Below are 22,751 nucleotides of genomic sequence, written 5' to 3'. Positions count from 1 at the left end.
TTATCTATCAATCCACACATCTATTGGCCTGGCAGACGGTATTTAGAACTAATCAAAAAGCAACCCATTTCCCGTTTTTGTCCACATTTAAAAATAAATACAGACAATACAATTAATGTTTTCTGTCTGTATTTATCTGTAAAAATCGGTAAAAACGGAAAACAGGGAGCCTTCGATACAATACAATAAAATGCAGGGGGGACATTCGGTGCCTTAAACAGCACATGCAAATACGAGGGGGTCATTCGTGCCCGGCGATGCAATCGTGCACTGGAGGGTGGCCACAGGTTGACACACGCAGAAAGTAGCACCCAAGGACTCCTCTTGGCCAAAGTTGTCAGGATTAGGCTATTAACAAGAGTGGAATAGGGGGCCATGACCAATGATGCCACCAGGCCTTGGGTCCATGAAGAAGAAAGGCTGTGTATCGACCATCGGTGCTGCAAGGCTGGGTGGCACTGGTCGTGGAACGTGGGGGGTGGGGTGAGGGGGGTCACAGAGGTCCTTGAAATCGTAGCTGGGTCATTCGGAGTTTTCCCTGTCCCAAAGAACTGCAGGACACCTGGGAGGGGCTGGGAAATCCCAGGCCGGAAGCAGGGGGCAGGCGGTGCCCGGACATGACCCCACTGGCAATGGTCACATCACAGAAAAGTACCCCTTTCACCTGAAGGAGAAAGGGGAACGTGGCAGATGTGCACCCACTACTTCCGGTAGTGAAGGGAATGCAAACAGCAGGAGAGGCGGCGGCTCAGACTGGTTCAGGCCCCAGAGCCAGAGGGCGAGGCTGGCCAGGGAGAAGGGCGTGGTGCCGCGAAGGTGTACTTAAAGCGCTGTGCGCCCGGGCCGACGCACACTCAGACCGGACAGTCGCGGACACCGCAGAGCCCATAGTTGCCACCCTCCACCGCAGAGCCCCTCGGTGCCACCCTCTTCACTGCAAGCCCCCTCGGTGCCACCCTCTTCCCTGAAGAGCCCCCTCGGTGGCACCCTCTCCACTGCAGACCCCCTCGGTGCCGCCCTCTCCACCGCAGAGCCCCTCGGTGCCACTCTCTCCACCTTAGAGCCCCTCGGTGCCCCCAGCATGGCACTGGACCTGCACAACGACGTCTTCTGCTCCTTCGTCTTCTACGGCCTGCTGCTGCTGGTCAAAATGTTCGTGGTGGGCATCATCACGGGGCACCTGCGGCTGCGAAAGAAGGTGAGCGGTGTCAGACGCGCGCACAGACCAGCCCTCTGCATTCCAGGGAGAGGGGGCTTCCACTGAGAATAAAAGGGCTTCAGTGGCATCCGAAGGGCGTTAAGGGGCCACTGGCACTCCAACGTCTATGCAGCAAATACTGAGACGTGAGAACCAGTGAATGTAGGCTAGGACTGGGATGCATTGGTAGAGCTGTCTGGTGTGAGCCAGTATTGAGGTGCATTGATAGAGCTGAGTGGTGTGCCTGTCTTCAAGGCCAGTATTGAGGTGCATTGGCGGGGCTGTGTGGTGTTTGCGTCTTCAGGACCAGTATTGAGGTGCATTAGCAGAGCTGTGTGTCTTCAGGGCCAGCCTTGCGGTGCATTGGTAGAGCTGTTTGTCTTCAGGGCCAGTACTGGGGGGCATTGGTACAGCTGTGTGGTGTGTGCATGTTCAGGGACAGTATTGAGGTGCATTGGCGGAGCTGAGCATGTTCAGAGCCCGTATTTGGGTGCAGCGGTAGAGCTGTGTGGTGTGTGCGTCTTCAGGACCAGTAGTGAGGTGCATTAGCAGAGCTGTGTGTTTTCAGGGCATGAATGGAGGAGCATTGGTAGAGCTGTGTGGTGTGTACATCTTCAGGGCCTGTACTGAGGTGCATTGGTGGAGCTGTGCGTCTTCAGGGCCAGTATTGAGGTGCATTGGCGGAGCTGTGCATGTTCAGGGCCAGTATTGAGGAGCATTGGTACAGCTGTGCATGTTCGGGGCCAGTATTGGAGTGCATTGGCGGAGCTGTGCATGTTCAGGGCCAGTATTTAGGTGCAGCGGTAGAGCTGTGTGGTGTGTGCGTCTTCAGGACCAGTATTGAGGTGCATTAGCAGAGCAGTGTGTGTTCAGGGCCTGAATGGAGGAGCATTGGAAGATCTGTGTGTGTTCAGGGCCTATATTGAGGAGCATTGATATAGCTGTGCGTCTTCAGGGTCAGTATTGAGGTGCATTGGCGGAGCTGTGCATCTTCAGGGCCTGTGCTGAGGTGCATAGGTGAAGCTGTGCATGTTCAGGGCCAGTGTTGAGGAGCATTGATAGAGCTGGGCGTCTTCAGAGCCAGTATTTGGGTGCAGCGGTAGAGCTGTGTGGTGTGTGCGTCTTCAGGACCAGTAGTGAGGTGCATTCGCAGAGCTGTGAGTGTTCAGGGCCTGTATTGCGGAGCATTGGTAAAGCTGTGTGGTGTGTGCATCTTCAGGGCCAGTATTGAGGAGCATTGATAGAGCTGTGCGTCTTCAGGGCCAGTACTGAGGTGCATTGGTGGAGCTGTGCGTCTTCAGGGCCAGTACTGAGGTGTATTGGTGGAGCTGTGCATCTTCAGGGCCAGTATTGATGAGCATTGATAAAGCTGTGCGTCTTCAGGACCAGTATTGAGGTGCAATGATATACATGTGCGTCTCCAGGCCCAGTCTTGAGGTGCCTTGGCAAAGCTTTGTGGTGTGCATGTCTTCAGGTCCTGTACTGAGGTGCATTGGTGGAGCTGTGCATGTTCAGGGCCAGTACTGAGGTGCATTGGTGGAGCTGTGCATCTTCATGGCCAGTCTTGAGGTGCAGTGGTGGAGCTGTGTGGCATGTGTGTGTCTTCAGGCCCAGTCTTGAGGTGCATTGGCAGAGCTGTGTGTGTCTTCAAGACCAGTACTGAGGAGCATGGGTACAGCTGTGTGGTATGTGCATCTTCAGGACTAGTATTGAGGTGCCATGGTAGAGCTGCGTGGCATGTGTGTCTTCAGGGCCAGTATTGAGGTGTTCTGGCAGAGCTGTGCATGTCCAGGGTCAGTATCTAGGTGCATTGATAGAGCTGAGTAGTGTGTGCGTCTTTAGGACCGGTATTGAGGTGCATTAGCAGAGCTGTGAGTGTTCAGGGCCTGTATTGAGGAGCATTGGTGGAGCTGTGCATGTTCAGGGCCAGTATTGAGGAGCATTGATAGAGCTGTGCGTCTTCAGGGCCAGTACTGAGGTGCAATGGTGGAGCTGTGCATCTTCAGGGCCTGTACTGAGGAGCATTGGTGGAGCTGTGCATGTTCAGGGCCTGTATTGAGGAGCATTGGTGGAGCTGTGTTGGGTGCGCATCTTTAGGGGCAGTATTGAGGTGCATTGGTAGAGCTGTGTTGTGTGTCATCTTTAGGGCCAGTATTGAAGTGCGTTGGAGTTCCAGTATTCCAGTATTGCACCAGGTGGACCTGCAGGTTAGGATTGAGAGACGTTGGTAGAGCTGGATGTGGAGCCCAGCTCTGAAACAGCAGCTACCCAAAAGCTCTGGGAGATTCCGCTGAGTTCTTCAAGCTCGCGCTGATTTTTAGGGCCAGGAGCTTGGTGCGCTTGGTGTAAATTCAGCGTGCACGTATCACGTGGGTACCAGAAAGAGTTGCTTCTTTGCTGCTATTCGCGTATATTTTCTACTCGAGCTGCAGTTTCTTCACCGCGAGCGGCAGCTATCTCAATACGAACGGTAGAAACCTGCAAATCGCGCCCTGCGACCTTCGGCTTCGAGCACTCAAAAATCACACTGGAGGGGGCGTAAAATCTCACGTGGCTCGAGAAACAAGCATTGGAAATGCAATAGGTCTCGCAGCATTAGAGTTAGTGCATTTAGAATTGTTTATGGGTTTTTTGTTGTAAATCTTTTGCATTTTTATTTTTTGTAGCCAATGCTAAAGAATTACAAATCAAAAAAGCAATAAACATTTGTAAAAGCTTTAACTAAAAATCCTGTGAGACCTATTGCACTGTGTGAGGGTGAGGTGTTGAGGGTGAGTGAGGGTGGGGGTGAGTGAGGAGTTGAGTGTGAGTGAGGTGTTGAGGGTGAGTGAGGTGTTGAGGGTGAGTGAGAGTGAGAGTGAGTGAGGGTGAGGGTGAGGGAGGGTTATTGTGAGTTGGGTTGAGGGTGGGTGAGGGTGAGGGTGAGGTGTTGAGGGTGAGTGAGGATGAGTGAGGGTGAGTGAGGGGTTGAGGGTGAGTGAGGGTGAGTGAGGGTGAGTGAGGGTGACTGAGTGTGAGTGAGAGTGACTGAGTGTGAGTGAGTGTGAGTGAGGGTGAGTGAGTTATGAGACGCCTCACGCCTGTATCATAGTGAGGTGCAAAAGGAGACGCACGGTGCGAGAACCTTACAAATATGAAAAGCTTGCAGCATGCCAGATGCTAGGATGCGCGGGCGTGTGTGAGATACAGGTACACGCGCGAGAAGCCCTGATGTGGAGCGGGAAATGCACAATGATGAGCATAGTTCGATATACAGAACGAGGTGGCTGTGTGTGGGTGGTACTCAGAAGTGTGGTGTTTGCGATGAACACAGCACGAGAGCCCGAGGGAGATACTTGAAAACTGTGAGAAACATTTCCAAGCGAGTACACCGCACGAGGTCACAAAAGAGCAGTGCATGAGATGCTCACAACACAAGCACAACAAACTCAAGTATGTGGGAGACAAACACATGAAGCATTTTGTATGTAATGCGTGGGGCTCCTCACACACGGGAAGGTGGAGAAGGAATAGAAACACAGAAGTGTGAGGTGGGAAAAGATCGTTTAACATGGGAAACTGGTGTGAGGTGCCAACAAACGAGCCCTGTGTGTGATTTTACCACACAGGGTAACCCTGGTGTGAGAATACGAGCGTGTACAGTGCGTGTGAACCGCTCAGAGCGCGAGAGGCTCACACACACGGGTGTGAGATAGACGCCGAGTATGGGCGAGTCTGACGCTCTCGAGACGCCTGGTGTGTGCCTGTGATGCCCCTGTAAAGCGCTCTGACACCTTGGATAATATTCGCGCTATATAAAATCGCATTAAATAAAATAAATGAAAAAAATAACATGGAAGATGCTCACAGACGCAGGAATAGTGTGAGATACTCGGAAACATAAGCGTGTTGTGTGTGACTCTCAAAAACAAAGTGTGTGAGGTGAACACCGGTACCATGCCTGTACGAGATTCAGGGTGCGTGAGATATACTCAAACACGTGGCGCCCGGTGCGTGAAATGTGTAGAGCTGCGACAAGCATTGTGTAGAGCTGCGACAAGCATAGTGCGTGCGACGCTCACAGGCAGGAGAACCGAGCTGCCCAGCCCACCCCCTCCCCCAGGTAGAGACTGAGGCCGGAGTCGTACACAGAAGCCGAATGCACGTGCGACACAACTGCAAAGACCACGAACAGTACTAGGGTCTTATGGAGAAATAAACCCCTGGGGACTGTAACTGGTAGTCAGACCGTGGGAGTTGCACCGATTTTATGGTATACGCCAAAATAATGCAGTTTAATAGGGCATTCTCGAAATCATGTACTCCTCCTGCCTAGACGTGTAGCCATATGCGATAGTTCTTGTATTGAAGGTGCAAAATGCGTTATACGAGGCAAATAGAAAAGAATAAAAACAATAAGGTTCGGAGGTGGTAATACACGTTTAATCTCATTTCCATACAACACAAGGGCTTCTGTATAAATATGCTCAGATTCAAAAAAACATTTGTGTACGCGAAATGAGTGTCATTTCTCCCACCGAAGCCTAACAAATACTGCAGGAATAAAATATATCAAGCGTGTACAAACAGAGGAATCCGGGGTGAGGCGTTCAGGCTGGCTACTTGCATATCTCGTTCGAAGCAACAAAAGACTTGCGCTTCGTGTTGCCGCCACCCGTGGTGACTGGAAAGCCATTTTAAGTGAGCGAGAAGGAAGGCGAAAGATAATGGCCGATGCACAGGCTTCAAAGCGTGAGGCGGCTTTCTCTGCAGTGCTGACTCAGGGGAGGGGGCGGAGCGGGGCAGAGCGGCATGTGGGTGTGAAGAAGCCGGGCCTTTGAAGTGAAGCTAAGCTTCACTTCAAAGGTGTCGGAGGAATGCGGGCGGCTGTGCACGCGCTTTTAAGCTCAATGCACATGCGCATTGAGCTTAAAAGTCACGGGCACTGCAAGGAATCGCCACGATTCCTTGCAAGTTAGATAAAGAGTCGATGAGCCCCTATAGTCTCGCTTGCTCGATGCGCATGCGCATCGACAGGCGAGACCTAAAAACTGCTTCATGGCGGTTGGCGGAGTTACCCACCCCTGGTGTGAACAGAGCTATGGGGTGCCGTAGTAATGAAATAGAAAGTGTCACGTGCCTGGCAAGTGAGGTGCATCAGCCGAGCTGCACTTGTGTCCTACTGCTAGAGTCACATAGAGAATGCTGTCAGCATTGAGGTACAAGCACAGACCTGCCTGTGTGCCCCAGTACTAGAATAGCAAACAAACTGTCAGCTTTGAGGTACATGCGCAGAGCTGCCTGCGGGCCCCAGTACTAGGATAGCACAGGGGGCAGTTGGTAAGGATTAAGGTTGGTTTGCAGACCTGCAGTAATAGAGGTGCTCAGAACAGATTCATGTGTAGGACACAAGATATTGCCTAACATTAGTCTTGTCCAACAGCGCCTAGAAATCCCAGTGAGGTGTAAGCGCTTCATAAGAAGAAGCACCTCACTATTGTTGTGGTTACTGTATTGGTGACGTCTCTTCTCTCTTTTTCACCACAGGCCTTCGCCAACCCCGAGGACGCCCTGCGGCACGGGGGGCTCAAGTTCTGCCGCTCGGACCCCGACGTGGAGCGCTGCCGGAGGTAAGAGCTTCTGATGTGTTAAGTGTATAGCGCCCATCGCGCCTGGAGGGTGTCTAGGCGCTGAAGAGAGAGAGCGGTGCCTCTGAGCGCCCTGTCTGGGCCCGATGGGAAGAGTCGGCTTTGAGTTTCTTCCAGAATTTTAAGAGTGACTTTGAAACTCTTCACAACAGGGCTGGGTTGGGATCAGAAATAGGGGCGGGCACCCTAAAACAAAGTGGACCACATTTGAGGATTTTCGCAGAACACTGATTCACTATTTTAAGTATTGAGAAAAGAAGGAGGGGCGAGGGTTTCTCTAAAGGGCATTATTTCCTAACTTAGTGAGATAAAAAGAAATACAGATGTTGCCAGGACTTTTTGTGTTCATAGAGTAATTAACTTTAGTGAGAAAAAAAGAAATGCAAATGTTGCCAGGACCTTTTGTTCACGGATTAATTAACTTTAGTGAGATAAAAAGAAATGCAAATGTTGCCAGGACCTTTTGTTCACGGATTAATTAACTTTAGTGAGATAAAAAGAAATGCAAATGTTGCCAGGACCTTTTGTTCACGGATTGATTCACAATGGGGAACCACACCTGAATAGAAGTGAGGCCGCTAGTGCTCGGGCCCCCTGCCCGCGTTCAATCTGCATACATTAGTCGGCGTCCCAGGAAGGACACCTCCGCCCCGATTGTAAAAGGGGAGTGACAGGGCCATCTGCCTCCGGGATGGGTCGCTCAGGCCCCCACTGGGCCGCTGGCGGCATCTGGAGCTGCTCAGACACAGCCCGAATCGGCCACCCCGCTGGGCATAAAAAGATTCCTGCAGCTGCAACTCCAGCACCGGCGCATCGGGAGTGCCCAGCCTTCCCAGTCCGACCCTGCAACACCGTGATAAACACGAAAATGGAGAGAGAGTGTTCACTTTCTTAACCAAGTAGGTTAGTAGGGCATTTTTTCCCTCTAAAGCAAAAATAAAAAAAACAGAAGAATTATTACACAAAAAATCTGATGAACAATTTCCTCACAAAACCTTTTATGGTTACGTAAAATATCCCCCACAACGAAGTGTGCACAGTACGAAGTGCGGCAGGTTCTCCCTTCACCACGGCATAGCCTGGGACTGGAAGGTTGTCACAAGGTTTGATTCTCTCCTCCAGTTTGAGAGGGTAGGGCACACTGGGGTTATTTCAATGTGCCCCGCTGTTTCTGCAACTAAAACGTGTTAGTTCTTATTAAACTTTCTTATTTAGCAAAGTTTTTAATTTTAAGAGCAGATAAGGTAAGGGGGGCAAACACTGGCATGGCATGGCGTGAACTGACCGAAGGAAGGTCCTCGCAACCTGTAGGGTTGGGGAGGTGTTTAGTTCTAACCTGTTAATGACATTGGAAACAGTAGGTGTCTGGTGGCACTTACAGCCATGAGGTCACCATAGGCGTTGATCTCTGAATTGGTTAGGCAGAGGTGGATAGATAGTCCTGCCTGTTAATTGCTCGCCACTGACATTTGCTGTGATCTGCAGGTCGTGGGTTCACATCTTGCCACGTTGGCTCAGCGTTCCCTCCCTGTGTATTTTGTAGGATGTGTAGGATTACATCGGCTGACAGTAACCACTATCTGGTAGATGCATCAAGCATTTTTGCGAGCGCAAACGGTGGGAATCGCAAAACATCGGCCGTTTGCGCCCGCAAAAATGACATTTGAGATGCATCAAGGGTTCATGCACTCGCAATTTAACCGCTTCAGCGCGGCGCGAATTTTCGTGCTGTGCTGAGCGTTCTAATGAGCCAACGGGCTCATGACAGAATGGTTCCGTCATGAGCACAGGCCAACCGACGACGCTCATGACGGAACCGTTCCGTCATGAGCATGGAAGGTGTTAAGAATTCGCAAATAATTGGAAGTTCTCAAATTGCGATTGTATTTAAGGAATCGCAATTTGCGATTCCTCAAATGCAATGCATGAACCATTCCAAGATTGCGAATTCGCAATCTGGGGCCGCTATTTACCGCGAAGTCAAACTACGTGGTAAATAGCAAAAACTTAGAAATGTGCACTTTAGTGCATTTTTCTAAGTTGTATGTTACACACACACATGTCCTTGGGACATGTGTGTGCGCAACACCAGTGAACATTACCGCTTCAGGGGTACAACAGGGTGTCCTTTGGACACCCTGGCACCCTTGAAATTGCGGCACATTTGCGATTCACTAATTGCGAATCGCAAATAAGGAATGACTCCCCATTCATTCCTATGGGTCTTTAGGCCCATAGGAATGAATGGGAAAGCCATTCCTTGCGAATCGCAAATAAGAAATCAGTAGAAATCGCAATTAATATTGCGATTCCTACATGCATCCCGTTTTGCGAGTCTTTAATAGCGAATCCTTAAAATTCGCTATTAAGGACTCGCAAAACATAACTTTGCATCTGGGGGTTAGAAACGGCAGAACTACAGCATGAAACGCTATATACAGATCAGACTAATATACATTTGACTGGTTTCAAGCACCTGAGACTGGCAAGAACTAGGTAGGAATTTTAGGAAAGGAGGAACATTTTGCTTCTTGGGAAAAAGAGGTGCTGTACTTCTTAAGGAAAACAACTTTTTATGTAGCACCTTATGCAGCACTTTAGTTGTGTCTAAGCGCGGTAATAGTGGCTACTGTTACTTGATTTAATGACGTTTACGTTATTAAGGTGAGAAAGATGAGTCTGCTATGGTGGGACTCACTCTCCTGACACGCAGATATCTGCAGCGAGCGTTTAATTCATAGCATCACGCTAACATGCAAGGTGCTTGCTTACAGAACAGTCACAGTTAAAAAAAAAAGATTTAAGGGAAGCTGGTAAAAGTTTAAACTCAGAAGACTGTGTGTCTCATATGATATCAGGAGAGTCAAATCAAATAGGCGCGAAGATGTTACTTTTGAATTTTTTTTAACTATTAACATAAAATGTAATTGCAAAGATAACATTAATAATTCGGTTTATGTATGTCAGGTGTGAAGAACTGGCACCATTCATTGTATCTTTTTAAAAAAAAACATACCACGAATATTGCTTTGAAGATGTAATAAGTAGAATTCGCATGAAAATAAATATGGTAGGTGTCTCTTTTCTAATCCCATTACATCCAGTTCTAAAAGTGATGGGCTCTGTATCCCTGTGACAGCCCTGAGTACATCCACCCTCAGAGGTGACGGGCTCTGTATCCCTGTGCCATCCCTGAGTGCCTCCACCCTCAGAGGTGACGGGCTCTGTATCCCTGTGCCATCCCTGAGTGCCTCCACCCTTAGAGGTGACGGGCTCTGTATCCCTGTGCATGTCCTATGCCCTGAGTGCATCCACCCTTAGCGGTGACGGGCTCTGTATCCCTGTGCCATCCCTGAGTGCCTCCACCCTTAGAGGTGACGGGCTCTGTATCCATGTGCCGGCCCTGAGTGCATCCACCCTTAGAGGTGCGGGCTTTGTATCCCTGTGCCAGCCACAAGTGCATCCACCCTTAGGGGTGACGGGCTATGTAGCCCTGTGCCGGCCCTGAGTGCATCCACCCTTAGAGGTGCGGGCTTTGTATCCCTGTGCCAGCCACAAGTGCATCCACCCTTAGGGGTGACGGGCTATGTATTTCTGTACCGGTCCTGAGTGCATCACTTTTAGAGGTCACGGGCTCTGTATCCATTTGCTGGCCCTGAGTGCCTCCACTCTTAGAGGTGATGGGCTCTGTATCCCTGTGCTAGTCCTGAGTACATCCACTCTTAGAGGTGACAGGCTCTGTAGCCCTGTGCTAGCCACGAGTGCATCCACCCTTAGGGGTGACGGGCTATGTATTTCTGTACCGGTCCTGAGTGCATCACTTTTAGAGGTGACGGGCTCTGTATCCCTTTGCTGGTCCTGAGTACATCCACCCATGGAGGTGACAGGCCCTGTATCACTGTGCCAGCCCTGAGTACATAACCCGTAAAAGTAACGGGCTCTGTATTCCTGTGCATGTCCTATGCCCTGAGTGCATCCACCCTTAGCGGTGACAGGCTCTGTATCCCTGTGCTGACCCTAAGTATATCCACCTTTAAAGGTGACAGGCTCTGTATCCCTGTACCAATCCTTCTAGGCTGTAGAGTTCCATGCCAGTCCTGAGAGCTTGTCCAGTTATTTGTATCTTGCACCCCTAGAGGTGCCTGCCAGGCTCGTATCCTGCACCCCTGGAGGTGCCAGGCCTATATCCTGCATCCCTAGAGGTGCCAGGCCTATATCCTGCACCCCTAGAGGTGCCAGGCTTGCATCCTGCACCCCAGAGGTGACAGGCTCGCAACCTGCGCCTCTAGAGGTGCCAGGCTTGTATCCTGCACATGAGGTGACAGGCTCGCATCCTGCACCCCTAGAGGTGCCAGGCTTGTATCCTGCACCCCAGAGGCGACAGGCTCGCATCCTGCACCCGTAGAGGTGCCAGGCCTATATCCTGCACCCCTAGAGGTGCCAGGCCTATATCCTGCACCCCTAGAGGTGCCAGGCCTATATCATGCACCCCTAGAGGTGCCAGGCTTGTATCCTAAACCCCAGAGGTGACAGGCTCGCATCCTGCACCTCTAGAGGTGACAGGCTCGCTTCCTGCACCTGTAGAGGTGCCAGGCTTGTATCCTGCACCCCAGAGGTGACAGGCTCGTATCCTGCACCCCAGAGGTGACAGGCTCGCATCCTGCACCCCTAGAGGTGCCAGGCCTATATCCTGCACCCCTAGAGATGCTAGGCCTATATCCTGCACCCCCAGAGGTGCCAGGCTGGCATCCTGCACACCTAGAGGTGCCAGGCTGGCATCTTGCACCCCTAGAGGTGCCAGGCTTGTATCCTGCACCCCTCGAATCTGCAGGCTGTGTGTCCCCATGCCACCCGTAGAGATGATGGCTCTGTGCCAGTCTCCTGCAGCTGACAAGTCTGCCCATGACAGCTTCCGCCTCCCAGGCGCTGCTCACCTCCACTCATGCTCTGATATTCAGTTCAGATAGATTTATGACATCCTCTGTCAGTGCCTAGGGCTCCCCCCTCCCCCCCCCCCCCCCCCGCCCCCGCAAGATTGAACTCTGCACCGCAGAAAATTAACGCTGAGCCTATAATGGGCCCCCCAAAGTGCAACACGGAAACCCCAGGAATGCGGCTGAACCTGCGCCTCGGGTGAAGTGGGTATGCCGGGGTGTGGGTGAGGAATGCCGGGAAACCACGGGGCCGAGCATGCATACCGAGTGCGCTACACCCAGGGGCCCCCTCTTGTTTCACAGGCCCAGGCAGGTCTGATGACACCTCACGCCTTGCAGATATGGCTGCATCATGTGTGTAATATCCGGGCAGACAGACCCGTGCCTGTAGTGGGAGGAGCCTCCGAAGGACTAATGGAATGCTGTCAATCACTTACAATCCCAACAGGGCGCGAGGGCACCAAGAAAGGGCTTGATGACTTCATAAAAGGGCTGGATGATGTCACAACAAGGCTTGATGATATGACACAAGGCTTTGATGATATCACACAAGGCCTTGATGATATCACAAAGGGGTTTGATGATATCATACGAGGCCTTGATGATATCACAAAGGGGTTTGATGATATCACAGAAGAGTTATATGATATTTCAAAAGAGATTGAAAATATCACAAACGAGCTTGAAGACTTCACAAAAGGGCTGGATGACATCACAAAAGTGATTGATGATATCTGCAGGAAGTTGGCTCTGTATATGGCATGCCCACTAAGTGGTGATACCATGCACGTGTACAGGTCTCAATGTAAAACCCAAAGTGCTCTATTAGTGGTAGTGTGGGTGAGCAGCCTTAGACCTAACACAGAAGAGTGTAAGACGTTTATTGCACAGCCTTAACCAACAATGGACACGCAACTCAAAAAGGAGATCCACACCAATTTTATAAAAATACGCTGTTTGTACTTTATTTTAAGACCAATATCTTCGTAATAAGGTAAGTAAGTTTTTTTAATGAAAGATATTTTTCACTTTCAAAAGTTGACACACTGCATTTTCTGAACAGTTCAAGGTCAGCAAGGGGCAAAGATCAGATGAGTCCCAAAACTGCACCACCAGCGGCACAGGGGAGGCCAGCTGCAGAGGTCAAAAATTAAAATCCGAGTTCAGCCCAATGCGTTTCCATGGAGACTGGGGGGGGGTGAAAGCTACACTGCTTGCAGGTAAATAGATCGGTTGCAGGATCCAAGCTTTGAGGTTTAGGACTAGCCTGGGGGAGGCATAAAACAGCACCCAAACATACACCACCAGCGGCACAGGGGCGGCTGGGTGCAGGGTGCAAACAGTGCCTCAGGCATCCAATGAAATCCTATTGAGATTCCTCCTTTTGGAAACAGGCTGTAGGCATGGAACTTGAATGTGCAGAGTTGTCAGGACTCGCGGTTCCACATGACGGGAGTCCTTGGAGTTGATTTCTTCTGGACGGGTGAACTCTCCACGGCAGATTGGAGTCTTTTTCGAAGGCAGCATTCCTCCCAGGGTTTTCAGAGGTCGCTGGCTGCAAGGCAGGTCACCTTTGTGTTGCAGGTTTTTTGAAGTTGGAGACAGGCCGGTAGGGTGGGGCCTAGGCGTTCATCATCTTCAAGCTTCTCTGCAGGGTTGGCTTTTGGGATGTCTTCTTTCTTCTTATGTCTTCACAGATCTAGTTTTCAGGACTAGGGGAGCCACCTGAATACTTACATTTAGGGGTGTTTTAGGGAAGTAGCAGGTAGAGCCAATGGGCGCCTTACTACACCCTCAATTATGCCACCCTCCTTTGGAAGGGGGCATAGCCCTTGCCCTGATTGGAGGGGTCTCTCCATCTTCAAGATGGCGTAGACTAAAAGGTATGCATCACCTCACCTCCCTCACTTTAGCATCTCCTTTGAGCACTGGCCCATCCTGGGGCAGAGGTGTGACACCTCTGGCCAAGATGTGCTTTTTGTCTGGTCCCAGAGAGCAGAGGCTCTTCACCCAGGGGTCCCGAAACATGTTGTGGCTGGCTGCCTAAAACCAGTCAGTGACCACAGCAGAGTCAGTAGGTTTTAAGGAAGCACTTCTGAGGTGCTCTCTAAGTACATGCTACAATAAATCCCACACTGGCATAATTGTGGATTTATTACAGGGAGTCATCATGGTTCTGGGGAACTCGGGTTGTTGAGTTTCCAGCCCATTGCTTCGCTGGCACTTACAAAATGTAAGATTTGACTTAACGACTGTAGGGGCATATATGCCCTCGCCTGTGGTATAGAGCACCCAGCCCTAGGGCTGTCAGGCCTGCTAGAGGGGTTGCTTACCTATATCTTCAGACAGAGCTGGCTGGCATGGTACCCAGGCAGGGTGCCATGTCGACTTTGTTGCTTTTAACTTCACAGGGGCATGCAAGTTTCAAGGTGACACTCTTCAACTCCCACATCCTTAGGGACCACTTACTAGAGACCTAAGGGGGCAGAAGTTGCTATTGTGATATGTTTTAGGGAAGTAGCACTGGCACAGGGGACCTGGTTGTCAGGGACCCTGGGCATTATAATCAAAACCAGGCAAAAAAAGTGAAAGCTAACCATGCAAAAAGAGGCACTTTCTCACAATATCACACATAGCCTTGATGGTATCACAACAGGGCTTGATGATATCACAACAGGGCTTGAAGATATCACCCAAGGTCTCTCTGGTATCACAATCAAGGCTGGAATATATCACACAAGAGCTTGATGGTATCACAAAGGGGATTGATGATATCACAACAGGGCTTGATGATATCATACAAGGGCTTGATGATATCACAAAGGGGCTTGATGATATCACAACTGGGCTTGATGATATCACAACAGGGATTGATGATATCACAAAGGGGATTGATGATATCACAAAGGGGATTGATGACATCACAACAGGGCTTGATATCACGCAAGGGATCAATGATATATCACAAAAGGGCTGGACGATATCACAGAGTGTTTAATGGCATTACAAAAAGGTTTAATGGTCTTTTTTTGTGTTGTGCTTCTTTAGTGCACAACACTATGCATGAGATGTACAGTATATAACAGCACACATTTGCGATGACAGCCTGGGGGTTGGGGGGGGGAAGGCTCCTTATTTACACCCTCACTCCTTACCTCGTCGCTCACACCAACCCGATATCCAGGGCACCTTCTCCACCCTTGCTGCCGACTGTCCATGCTCTCTGCCCATGGGGGATGCCGGTCCACCAACATATGACGGAGGAAGATGTATACTTTATGGTTGTTATCAGTAGAACTCGCATTCTGCAATCTTGCTCCCACTATGGTTTAATGATCTTACAAAAAAGATAGACAGTATCACAAAAGGGCTAGATGACATCACAGAAGGGCTTCATTATATCACAAAATGCCTGGATGATATCACTCAAGGCCTTGACGACATCGCAAAAAAGCTTGGCGATAGCACAAAAGGGTTTAATGATATTTAGAAAAAGATCTTAACAATATCACAAAAGGGTTAGATGACATGACAAAGAGGCGTGATTATATCATAAAAGGGCCTGATGATATCACAAATAGGGCTTGGCGACAGAAGGGTTTAATGATATTAAAAACAGGGTTTTTAATATCAGAAAAGAGTTTTACAGTATCACATAAGGGTTTAATGAGATTACAAAATGAGCTGATGATATCTTAAATGGTTTGACGATTTTTTACAGGGGTTTTTACGTACACAGAAGGATAGAGCAATATAACAAAAAGGTTTCGGGGTCTCTCGTAAGAGTTAGGCAGCATCATGAATCATTTTCAGGATAACCTAAAATGCATTCACTGCATCAGAGAAAAGTTTGACTGTCGCAAACGTTTATCGTCCATGGTTTACAAATATCATAAAGTATTGCAAATGATTTGGGGTTCTCCCTGCTTGTTACAAACCCCTCACACAATTTGTTTTTTTCTTTTCTGTACCTCATTTTGACATTCAATGATGCCTCTAGCTTTGCCTCTGCCCTTGGCATAAGTGACCCACCACTTGCATGTTTGTGTGGACACGAGACTACTGTGTTTAGCAAAAGTGCACACATCCAAGTTGATGTGCTCCATATGCACGTGTGTAGAAAGCACTGGAAATCAATGTGTTACCATAAAAAGCATAGCTTGGAAAATAGTAATTTTCCTCCATGTGCCTTCCCTGCCTTTTTGGTGGGTTTGACAGCACATGGCACACGTAGCCCACAAGCTAATGTTTCTTTTCCTCCAGTTTCACAAAAAACCAAATGGATCAAATGTACAAGAAATAGGGATTGCGATTTCCTAATTGCGATTTGTACTGAATGGCACTTAGGAAACCGCAATTCCTTTTGTAAGAAAGCTTACAAGCTTCAGATAAGGATTCCTTGTGGGGTCACAAATAGACCTACCTCATAAATCTTAATTAGGTAGGTCGCAATTTGAGTTCCATTGGGAATGGCAGCCATCACAAGAATTGTGATCTGCTGGGGTCACCATGTCTAGAATCGCTTTTTAATAAAGCAATGTTTTTTTTTTTTAATGCAGCCCATTTTCCTTAAAGGACAACAGTATGCAGTTCAAAAAATAAAATGAAACATTTAAGTTTCATGTTTTAAGAGTAGACCACTGCCAGCTCTTAAAAACATATTTGTTTCAGCATTCACAAAGGGAAAAGGGTCCCGTGAGGTTCTTTTCACATTTGCCAAAAGTCACCACCACCCTTGAGGTGTCAGTAAAAAATTAAAGTTTTGCTACTGTAATTCGGTCACGAAACATTCATATTTTGTATTGCAATTCGGTATTTGGAAGGTATGCCCTAAACACGCTCCTTCCAAATACCGAATCGCTAATTGCTATACGGTAACATGTTACCACATCGCAATTTGTGCTTTGTACATATGAACAAGTACTTTTGCAGTCGGAAACATCCCGATTCTGCTGTCAGTATAAAAAAAAGGTGTGGTTTGACAACACCAAGAACATTGACATTTAGCGTCTTGCTCACAAGCCTCACTGGATACGTCCCACCCCTGGTTCGCAGCTAAATATTTGATCCACAGTGGCTGAGCAGACTAAGTGCCTGGGATATGGGATTGACGAATATGCCCTGTTTAAAAGCAAGAAAAAAAAAGATCAGAAACCCTCGCTCCCTTGTTTCACAAAAGATCTATGCAATGAAAGAAAACGCTTGAGGGATCTTGAGAGAAAAAGTGGAGACAATCCTAAGTGTTAAGTCCTCACACTTCCAAGTATTGGTCAAAAATGTTATACAAAGCCATTAAACACTCAAAGAACCCGAACTTCAACTTCACCTGAATGCACCTGAAGTCAAGTGTGAAGACATTGTTGAAAATTTGTTAACTGAGAAAGTGACGCCAATTAAACTACCACTTCCCAAAAACGCAATGTCGCCACTTGGAAGAAACTTCCGCTCTCGCTATTAGGAAGGGCAGCATTATTCAAAATGATGTCTGCCGCGTTTTCTATATGCTCTGCAAAATTCTTTTGACTTAATTCCAGCCAGATACTTTGGCGAGATAGAGAGTCTGCAGAGAGATCTGCTAAGGGACGGACGGCCACGCATAGCGCTACAGAAGTTGGTCCTGGGCTGGTATGACGGGGGTATCAATTTACCAGACATAAAACAATACTACTCGGCCACACACCTGGCGGCCATCAACCACTGTATATATATAGGCAGGGGGATGACCCGGCATATAGAATGGACAAGTGGTTGTTACCGGGAGGCACTTACCACAGAGCTCTCTACTCCAGGCCCCAGAGATATCACCTTACGAGACCGACCAAGCACCCAGTGGCAATTTGGCATGTTGCAAAGAGAAGCATTGGGTGGGACAAAAAATGTACTCTGGCTACCCCTCTATAGGACTCGGAATGACTGGATACAATGAGCACCACAAAAGGGTTTGACAAGTGGGACCTGATCGGAATCTTCACAATTGGAGACCTTTGGAAAAACGGTGCGATGATACCGTTCTCTACTCTGCAGCAGAGCCACGAGCTCATGGATTCGGGGCTCTTCAGATATTTTCAAATCAGACATGCATTACAGTCAACCCAATCCAAAGACGCCTCCCTACCTGATGCTTCGCCTTTAGAGGACAGACTCTTAGACGGTTACCTGCCAGATGGGGTTACATCATTGACGTATAAAAAGGTGATAAACAAAACTCCAGATCCTCTAATGCTCTTGAGGCTCCGCTGGGAGGGAGATGGATGATGAGGAGTGGCAGGAGGCCCTGGCCTCCCCAAGGGGGGTTGCAATCTCTTCTAGACTCCGCCTGGTCCAGCTAAAGATCCTCCAATGGGTCTGTCTCTAGCCCAACCCTGGTTAGAATGGGAAAGGTAGATGAGGGCAGCTGTAGACGTGGATGTGAGCAGCTCAGATCATTTATGCACATTCTATGGGAGTGCCCCCTTATCCAGTCCTACTGGTCACGAGTGCACAAGTGTATGAGTAATATATCGGCGGTGATCATACTGCAGGAGGCTAAAAAGATGTCTTTTGAATATTTGGGAGTCTAGTGACCTCAATAGCAGGGTTAAACTCTGGGCTACTCTGGGACAGATGTTAGCCAAACAAAACATTGTGCAGCTGTGGGTAGCCGGGGACCCACCCAGGGTGGACTCCTGGAAAAATGACATGGACTGGTGTATGTTCAGGGAAAAGATGGCCTACGTCTCCCGAGGACAACCCAAAAAGTGGTCTTCAATATGGAACACATGGAATACCTACCGTGGGAGTAACTCTGCTCCCCCCTTGATCCTATGTCGGACGACTAACTTACACCATAGTCATTGTTGTTAGCTACATTTACCTGTATATGTATACTTTGAAATGCTCTAGACTTGACCTATGTATACACAATGCTCTGTAAAGTCGACTCTGATGGGTAATAAAAAGAAATATATAATTAAACTACCACTTCCCCAATTTCCTACAATCCAGAGGACTAAATGGAGAGTTCTAAAACTCGGTGGATCTGGTCTAATTTTGAGGAAGTCTTGGAGTAAGAGTTAATCCAAAACCTTAACCAAGGTTAGCTCTTTGAATCACCTCACCAAACTTGCAAAACACCTATTACTGCATTAGACCACTATGATGAGTTTGTCACTCTTGCAAGGTGTTTTCCAAAGTTTTTTAAAATGGGATCTCACAGGTTTCACACAACAGCTGTAGCTCACCATAGCAGCAGAGCCTGGAAGCAGGTTGAATGTCTGTCTGGTATCCATGACTTATTTAATCCAAGCTGTTGTGTTGTCCAGCTTGTGTTATTGCTCAGCTGTGTATCTGAGTTGTACTGAAATATGACATCAGACTAATATTGGGTCTTGGAAATATGATCTTTTTTTAGATCATCCCACACAGACCATTAGGAGACCAGTTAAACTTCAGAGTTCTGTTTGTGGTGTGGAAAGCCATCCAAGGACTTCCCTCTCTGTCCCTGTCAAGCCCATTTAAATTCTCACTCACTCTAGGCCCCAACATTGTACGTCGGACGTTGTACGTCAGATCCTGTACGGTGATTTCAAAATGTCACTAGAACAAAGCAGGAGGCTAGCACCTTAGAGAGGCCAGTGCAAGATCAAGGTGCCCACATCCTCCTTATTTAAAACATTTAACTAGTCTTCAAAATTGAAAGTTTTTACTTGACTTGTATTGCAATATGTTGCTTACATTTGTTCCCATCACTGCGACAAAATACATGTGTGTATATAGCTTAGTAAATTTGTGAACCTCATATATCATGCTTTTTTAGGCTAATAATGGTCTGTTTTGTGATTGCATTCAATTTTGTTTTTTTTATTTGTTTGGTTGACATGACGGTACCGTGAAGCTATATTTAACAATATCAAATTAATAATTTGAATCGCAAAAGTGAAAACCTAATCCTGTTGTTTCCATCCAAGTTTCATTGCTTGATCCTCTCCTGCCTTTTCTCGCTCCTTCTCACAGACTGCACCGCAATGACATGGAGTGCATCTACCCCTTCCTCTTCATTGGCGTCCTCTACTGCATGCTGGAGCCCACGCCTTCCATCGCCAAAGTCCACTTCCGCCTCTTCTTCCTGGCCCGCCTGCTCCACACCTGTGCCTACCTCTTTGGGCTAAAAGCTCCAACGCGCTCGCTGGCATACACTGTCGGGCAGATATCTTGCTTCTCCATGGCTGTCAAGATTCTCATCAATGTGGCCTCTTGCTGGTAGAGGAGTGGTGTTTCATCAAAGCCGTGAACTCTTTCAAATGGTTTGCAGCGGTGGCTGCCTTGCTAGTGTTCATAGCACATGCTTGTCTTTCTGATCAGCCAAGCCCAAACTCTAAGTTGGGCTAGAAAAATTGACTCCTCAATGAAAAAACAAAGGTGGGGAGCAGACAGGAAGTGACCTGCCTCGAACAGGATATGACGCACCTCCATCTACACCACGAACAGGAAGTAGTGGAAAGAAATTGTTTCGCAAGTCCTATGTAGAGCTAGGAAGTGGATAGCCTTTCTGAGCGAACGACAGCCGTATGACAGGAAGTGATCAAACAAGTTAGCGCATAATACAGGAAGTGAATGAATGCTGGACTGCCCGGTACAATCACAACACCTAATCGGTGCTGCTCTCTAGTGCCAAAATTACTTCCTTTTTTTTGATATTTAAAAGAATATTACAGAGAATAGCCCTGATTCAAATGATGACAACAACGAGAGGTTAAAGGGGTTTTCAAATGAGGTCTAGTAAAGCGCCCCAGTTGTCAGAAGGCACGCTCTCTAACTGCCATTTGTTCGGATATTAGGAGCTGAACACTCAAAGACATAAACAGGCTTTTAACGCGTCGCGTCTTCCTTGATGAAACGAATCGTACCAAACAGGCCTGGAAAAGTATTGACACTATTGATCGTGTAGAACACAGTCTGCGGAGGCGCATGTGGTCAGATCTCACATTCACCGTGAGATCTCCCGCTTTGTCTAAATCGGATGAGAAAAGGCAGCCCCTGGGGTGGAAGAAAGAGGGTTCATCACTGCTCAATCAGACAAGACTCATGCGTAGCAAAGAGCATTTCTGCTGCAGAAGTTAGTGTACGCGCCCGTCTAGCCGCAGTCACATCCGCTTCCTATTAGGCATTATTTCTACTGAGAGAAGATGGCCCTGTTTTAGGGAAGGGACATTTGTTTGGGTGGCTGGCGGCATGTAAACATTCACTGAAGATGAACAAACGTCCTTGGTTTTCCACACCTCCAGGAAGCCCAATGACTCCGAGATGTGCACACCACTTCCCATCCTCAACTTCTGAAAACCACAAACAGGCCTCCAATATTTCAAGTGGGATTTTGGTGTAAAATCCAAGCTTTATCAGTATTTTTTTGTTTTTATAATTTACTGCATGTTTTATATATAAAGTGTAACAGATGCAGGCGATGGATATTGTAATAACATGAATGTTAGCCTTGCCACAAACCACAGTCGAAAGGGCTCCTGTCTAAGAACGTTCTTTTTATTTTTAATTTAGAACCTCTTTGCACGTGGTGTGCCATCCAGGACACACATGAATATGAAATATCCCTTTTTTGGGGGCAGGCTGTCCATAAGTATTGGGAATGTAAAAAACACACTTCATTTTTTAGTAATTTTGCCAGAATGCTTCATTTTCGACAGACCTCTTATATTAAAACATGCATGGATAGCACCTGTGTCGCTTCAAAGCGCTAAACGGAAGGAGCAAAACTTGGAAAAACGGAATTGGAGATGGAATTGGGAAGAGGAAAGTGCAAGACAGAATGCAGAGACAAGAGGAGAAGGGAACATGATGCAATGAGGTTTTGCTCCTTTGAGGACACGAGGAAACCCCTTTTCAGTTATAGTACATGCCTGGAGGGGCTGACATCCCTTCGAGGTTGATAAAGAGTGCATCCAAGGGGTGGTGAAATAATAAAAAAAACCTTTTATGTAAGTGCCAGGAGACGATTTAATTTGGGGTTTGACCAATACAAATGTTAATTATTTTTCCAATATTTAATTTATCTTCTTTGTGCTTTTTTTTAAAAAAAGAAGACAGCAGATGTTCTGATAACTTTATTTTCTTTGCTGACATTATAGCATTTCACGCACGTTAACGTTTTGACTGAACGAAATACTTCTGTATCTCGGTGCACTAGTGCTTACAGTGAAGAGCAGAGATGTCGAGGAGCTGAGAGGTAAACCATTTCTCAAAGCGAAAAATCGATTCCATCTTCAGCTTCCTTGCTACACAGGAGAGTAATAAGAAAGTGCTGCATGTAATATTGATGCGCACTTTAGTAGTGATGTGCTCATAAGAATGTATGGAGAATGACATTACAAAATGTATAGAGCTGAGAGCGTATGCTGAGACTGCAGTTCATCACACGTGGCGCCAGCGGCCAGCTCTCCCAGGAGATGTGTACGTTTTATGCAATTGTATATGTATACACATATTGTTTATAATATTTAATGAGGCAATATCTAGGCAATGTACCTTTTTATCGGTTACTGCTTTCGGAACGCATTGTTTTATAATGCTGGCTCTCTCAGGACGTATGCAGAGATTTTTAAGGACTTATTGCTAAAATAAAAAAAATAACCATAAAAAGTGTTGAACATTTTTTTCCAAGCCAGTCTTTGTGTTATGAAAAAAGAATGTAGGGAGTTTCTTAGCTTTAACCACCCACTACAGGGGTCTATCTACAAAATACTGGTTCACACGTATGCATTTCGTTGGGGCTGATTCAGCTGTTCACCTTTCTGAGGTAGGTATAAGAGAACTATTGAGTTAAACGTTTTCTTTCCAGCTTTCTATGCGCCAAGCAAGTTATTAGCCAACTGAAGGCTCCAGGATGTTCATACCTCAGTCCCCCGAGATCCAGGAACAGTGGTGTCAGCAGGAATCCCAGAATGCATTGCCCATGTGGTGGGCATGCCCTGTTAATATGTTCTTACTTGCCTCGTCGCATGT

The 22,751-nt window shown here is 47.7% G+C and overlaps 1 protein-coding gene across 1 annotated transcript; it reads left to right on the top strand.

Moving 5' to 3' along the window:
* Positions 1-770: 770 nt before the first annotated feature.
* LOC144756288 (prostaglandin E synthase-like) lies at positions 771-22,376 on the top strand. Its single transcript, XM_078645949.1, has 3 exons — positions 771-1,198; positions 6,725-6,807; positions 19,752-22,376. Exons 1-3 carry the CDS (start codon positions 1,082-1,084, stop codon positions 19,999-20,001), a joined length of 450 nt encoding a protein of 149 aa, XP_078502075.1. The 5' UTR covers positions 771-1,081; the 3' UTR covers positions 20,002-22,376.
* The last annotated feature ends 375 nt before the right edge of the window (positions 22,377-22,751 follow it).

Source organism: Lissotriton helveticus, chromosome 5_1 (genome assembly GCF_964261635.1).
Source record: "Lissotriton helveticus chromosome 5_1, aLisHel1.1, whole genome shotgun sequence".
In the NCBI taxonomy this organism is placed as follows: Eukaryota; Metazoa; Chordata; class Amphibia; order Caudata; family Salamandridae; genus Lissotriton; species Lissotriton helveticus.
The sequence above is the reverse complement of the archived record's forward strand: the minus strand, read 5'-3'. Positions and strand labels throughout refer to the sequence as shown.

Excerpts from the sequence above, each read along its gene's own strand:
- LOC144756288 (XM_078645949.1), top strand. The coding sequence starts at position 1,082 with ATGGCACTGGACCTGCACAACGACGTCTTCTGCTCCTTCGTCTTCTAC. Across the intron at positions 1,199-6,724 it reads ACCTGCGGCTGCGAAAGAAG|GCCTTCGCCAACCCCGAGGA; the intron begins GTGAGCGGTGTC and ends TTTTCACCACAG. Across the intron at positions 6,808-19,751 it reads GACGTGGAGCGCTGCCGGAG|ACTGCACCGCAATGACATGG; the intron begins GTAAGAGCTTCT and ends TCCTTCTCACAG.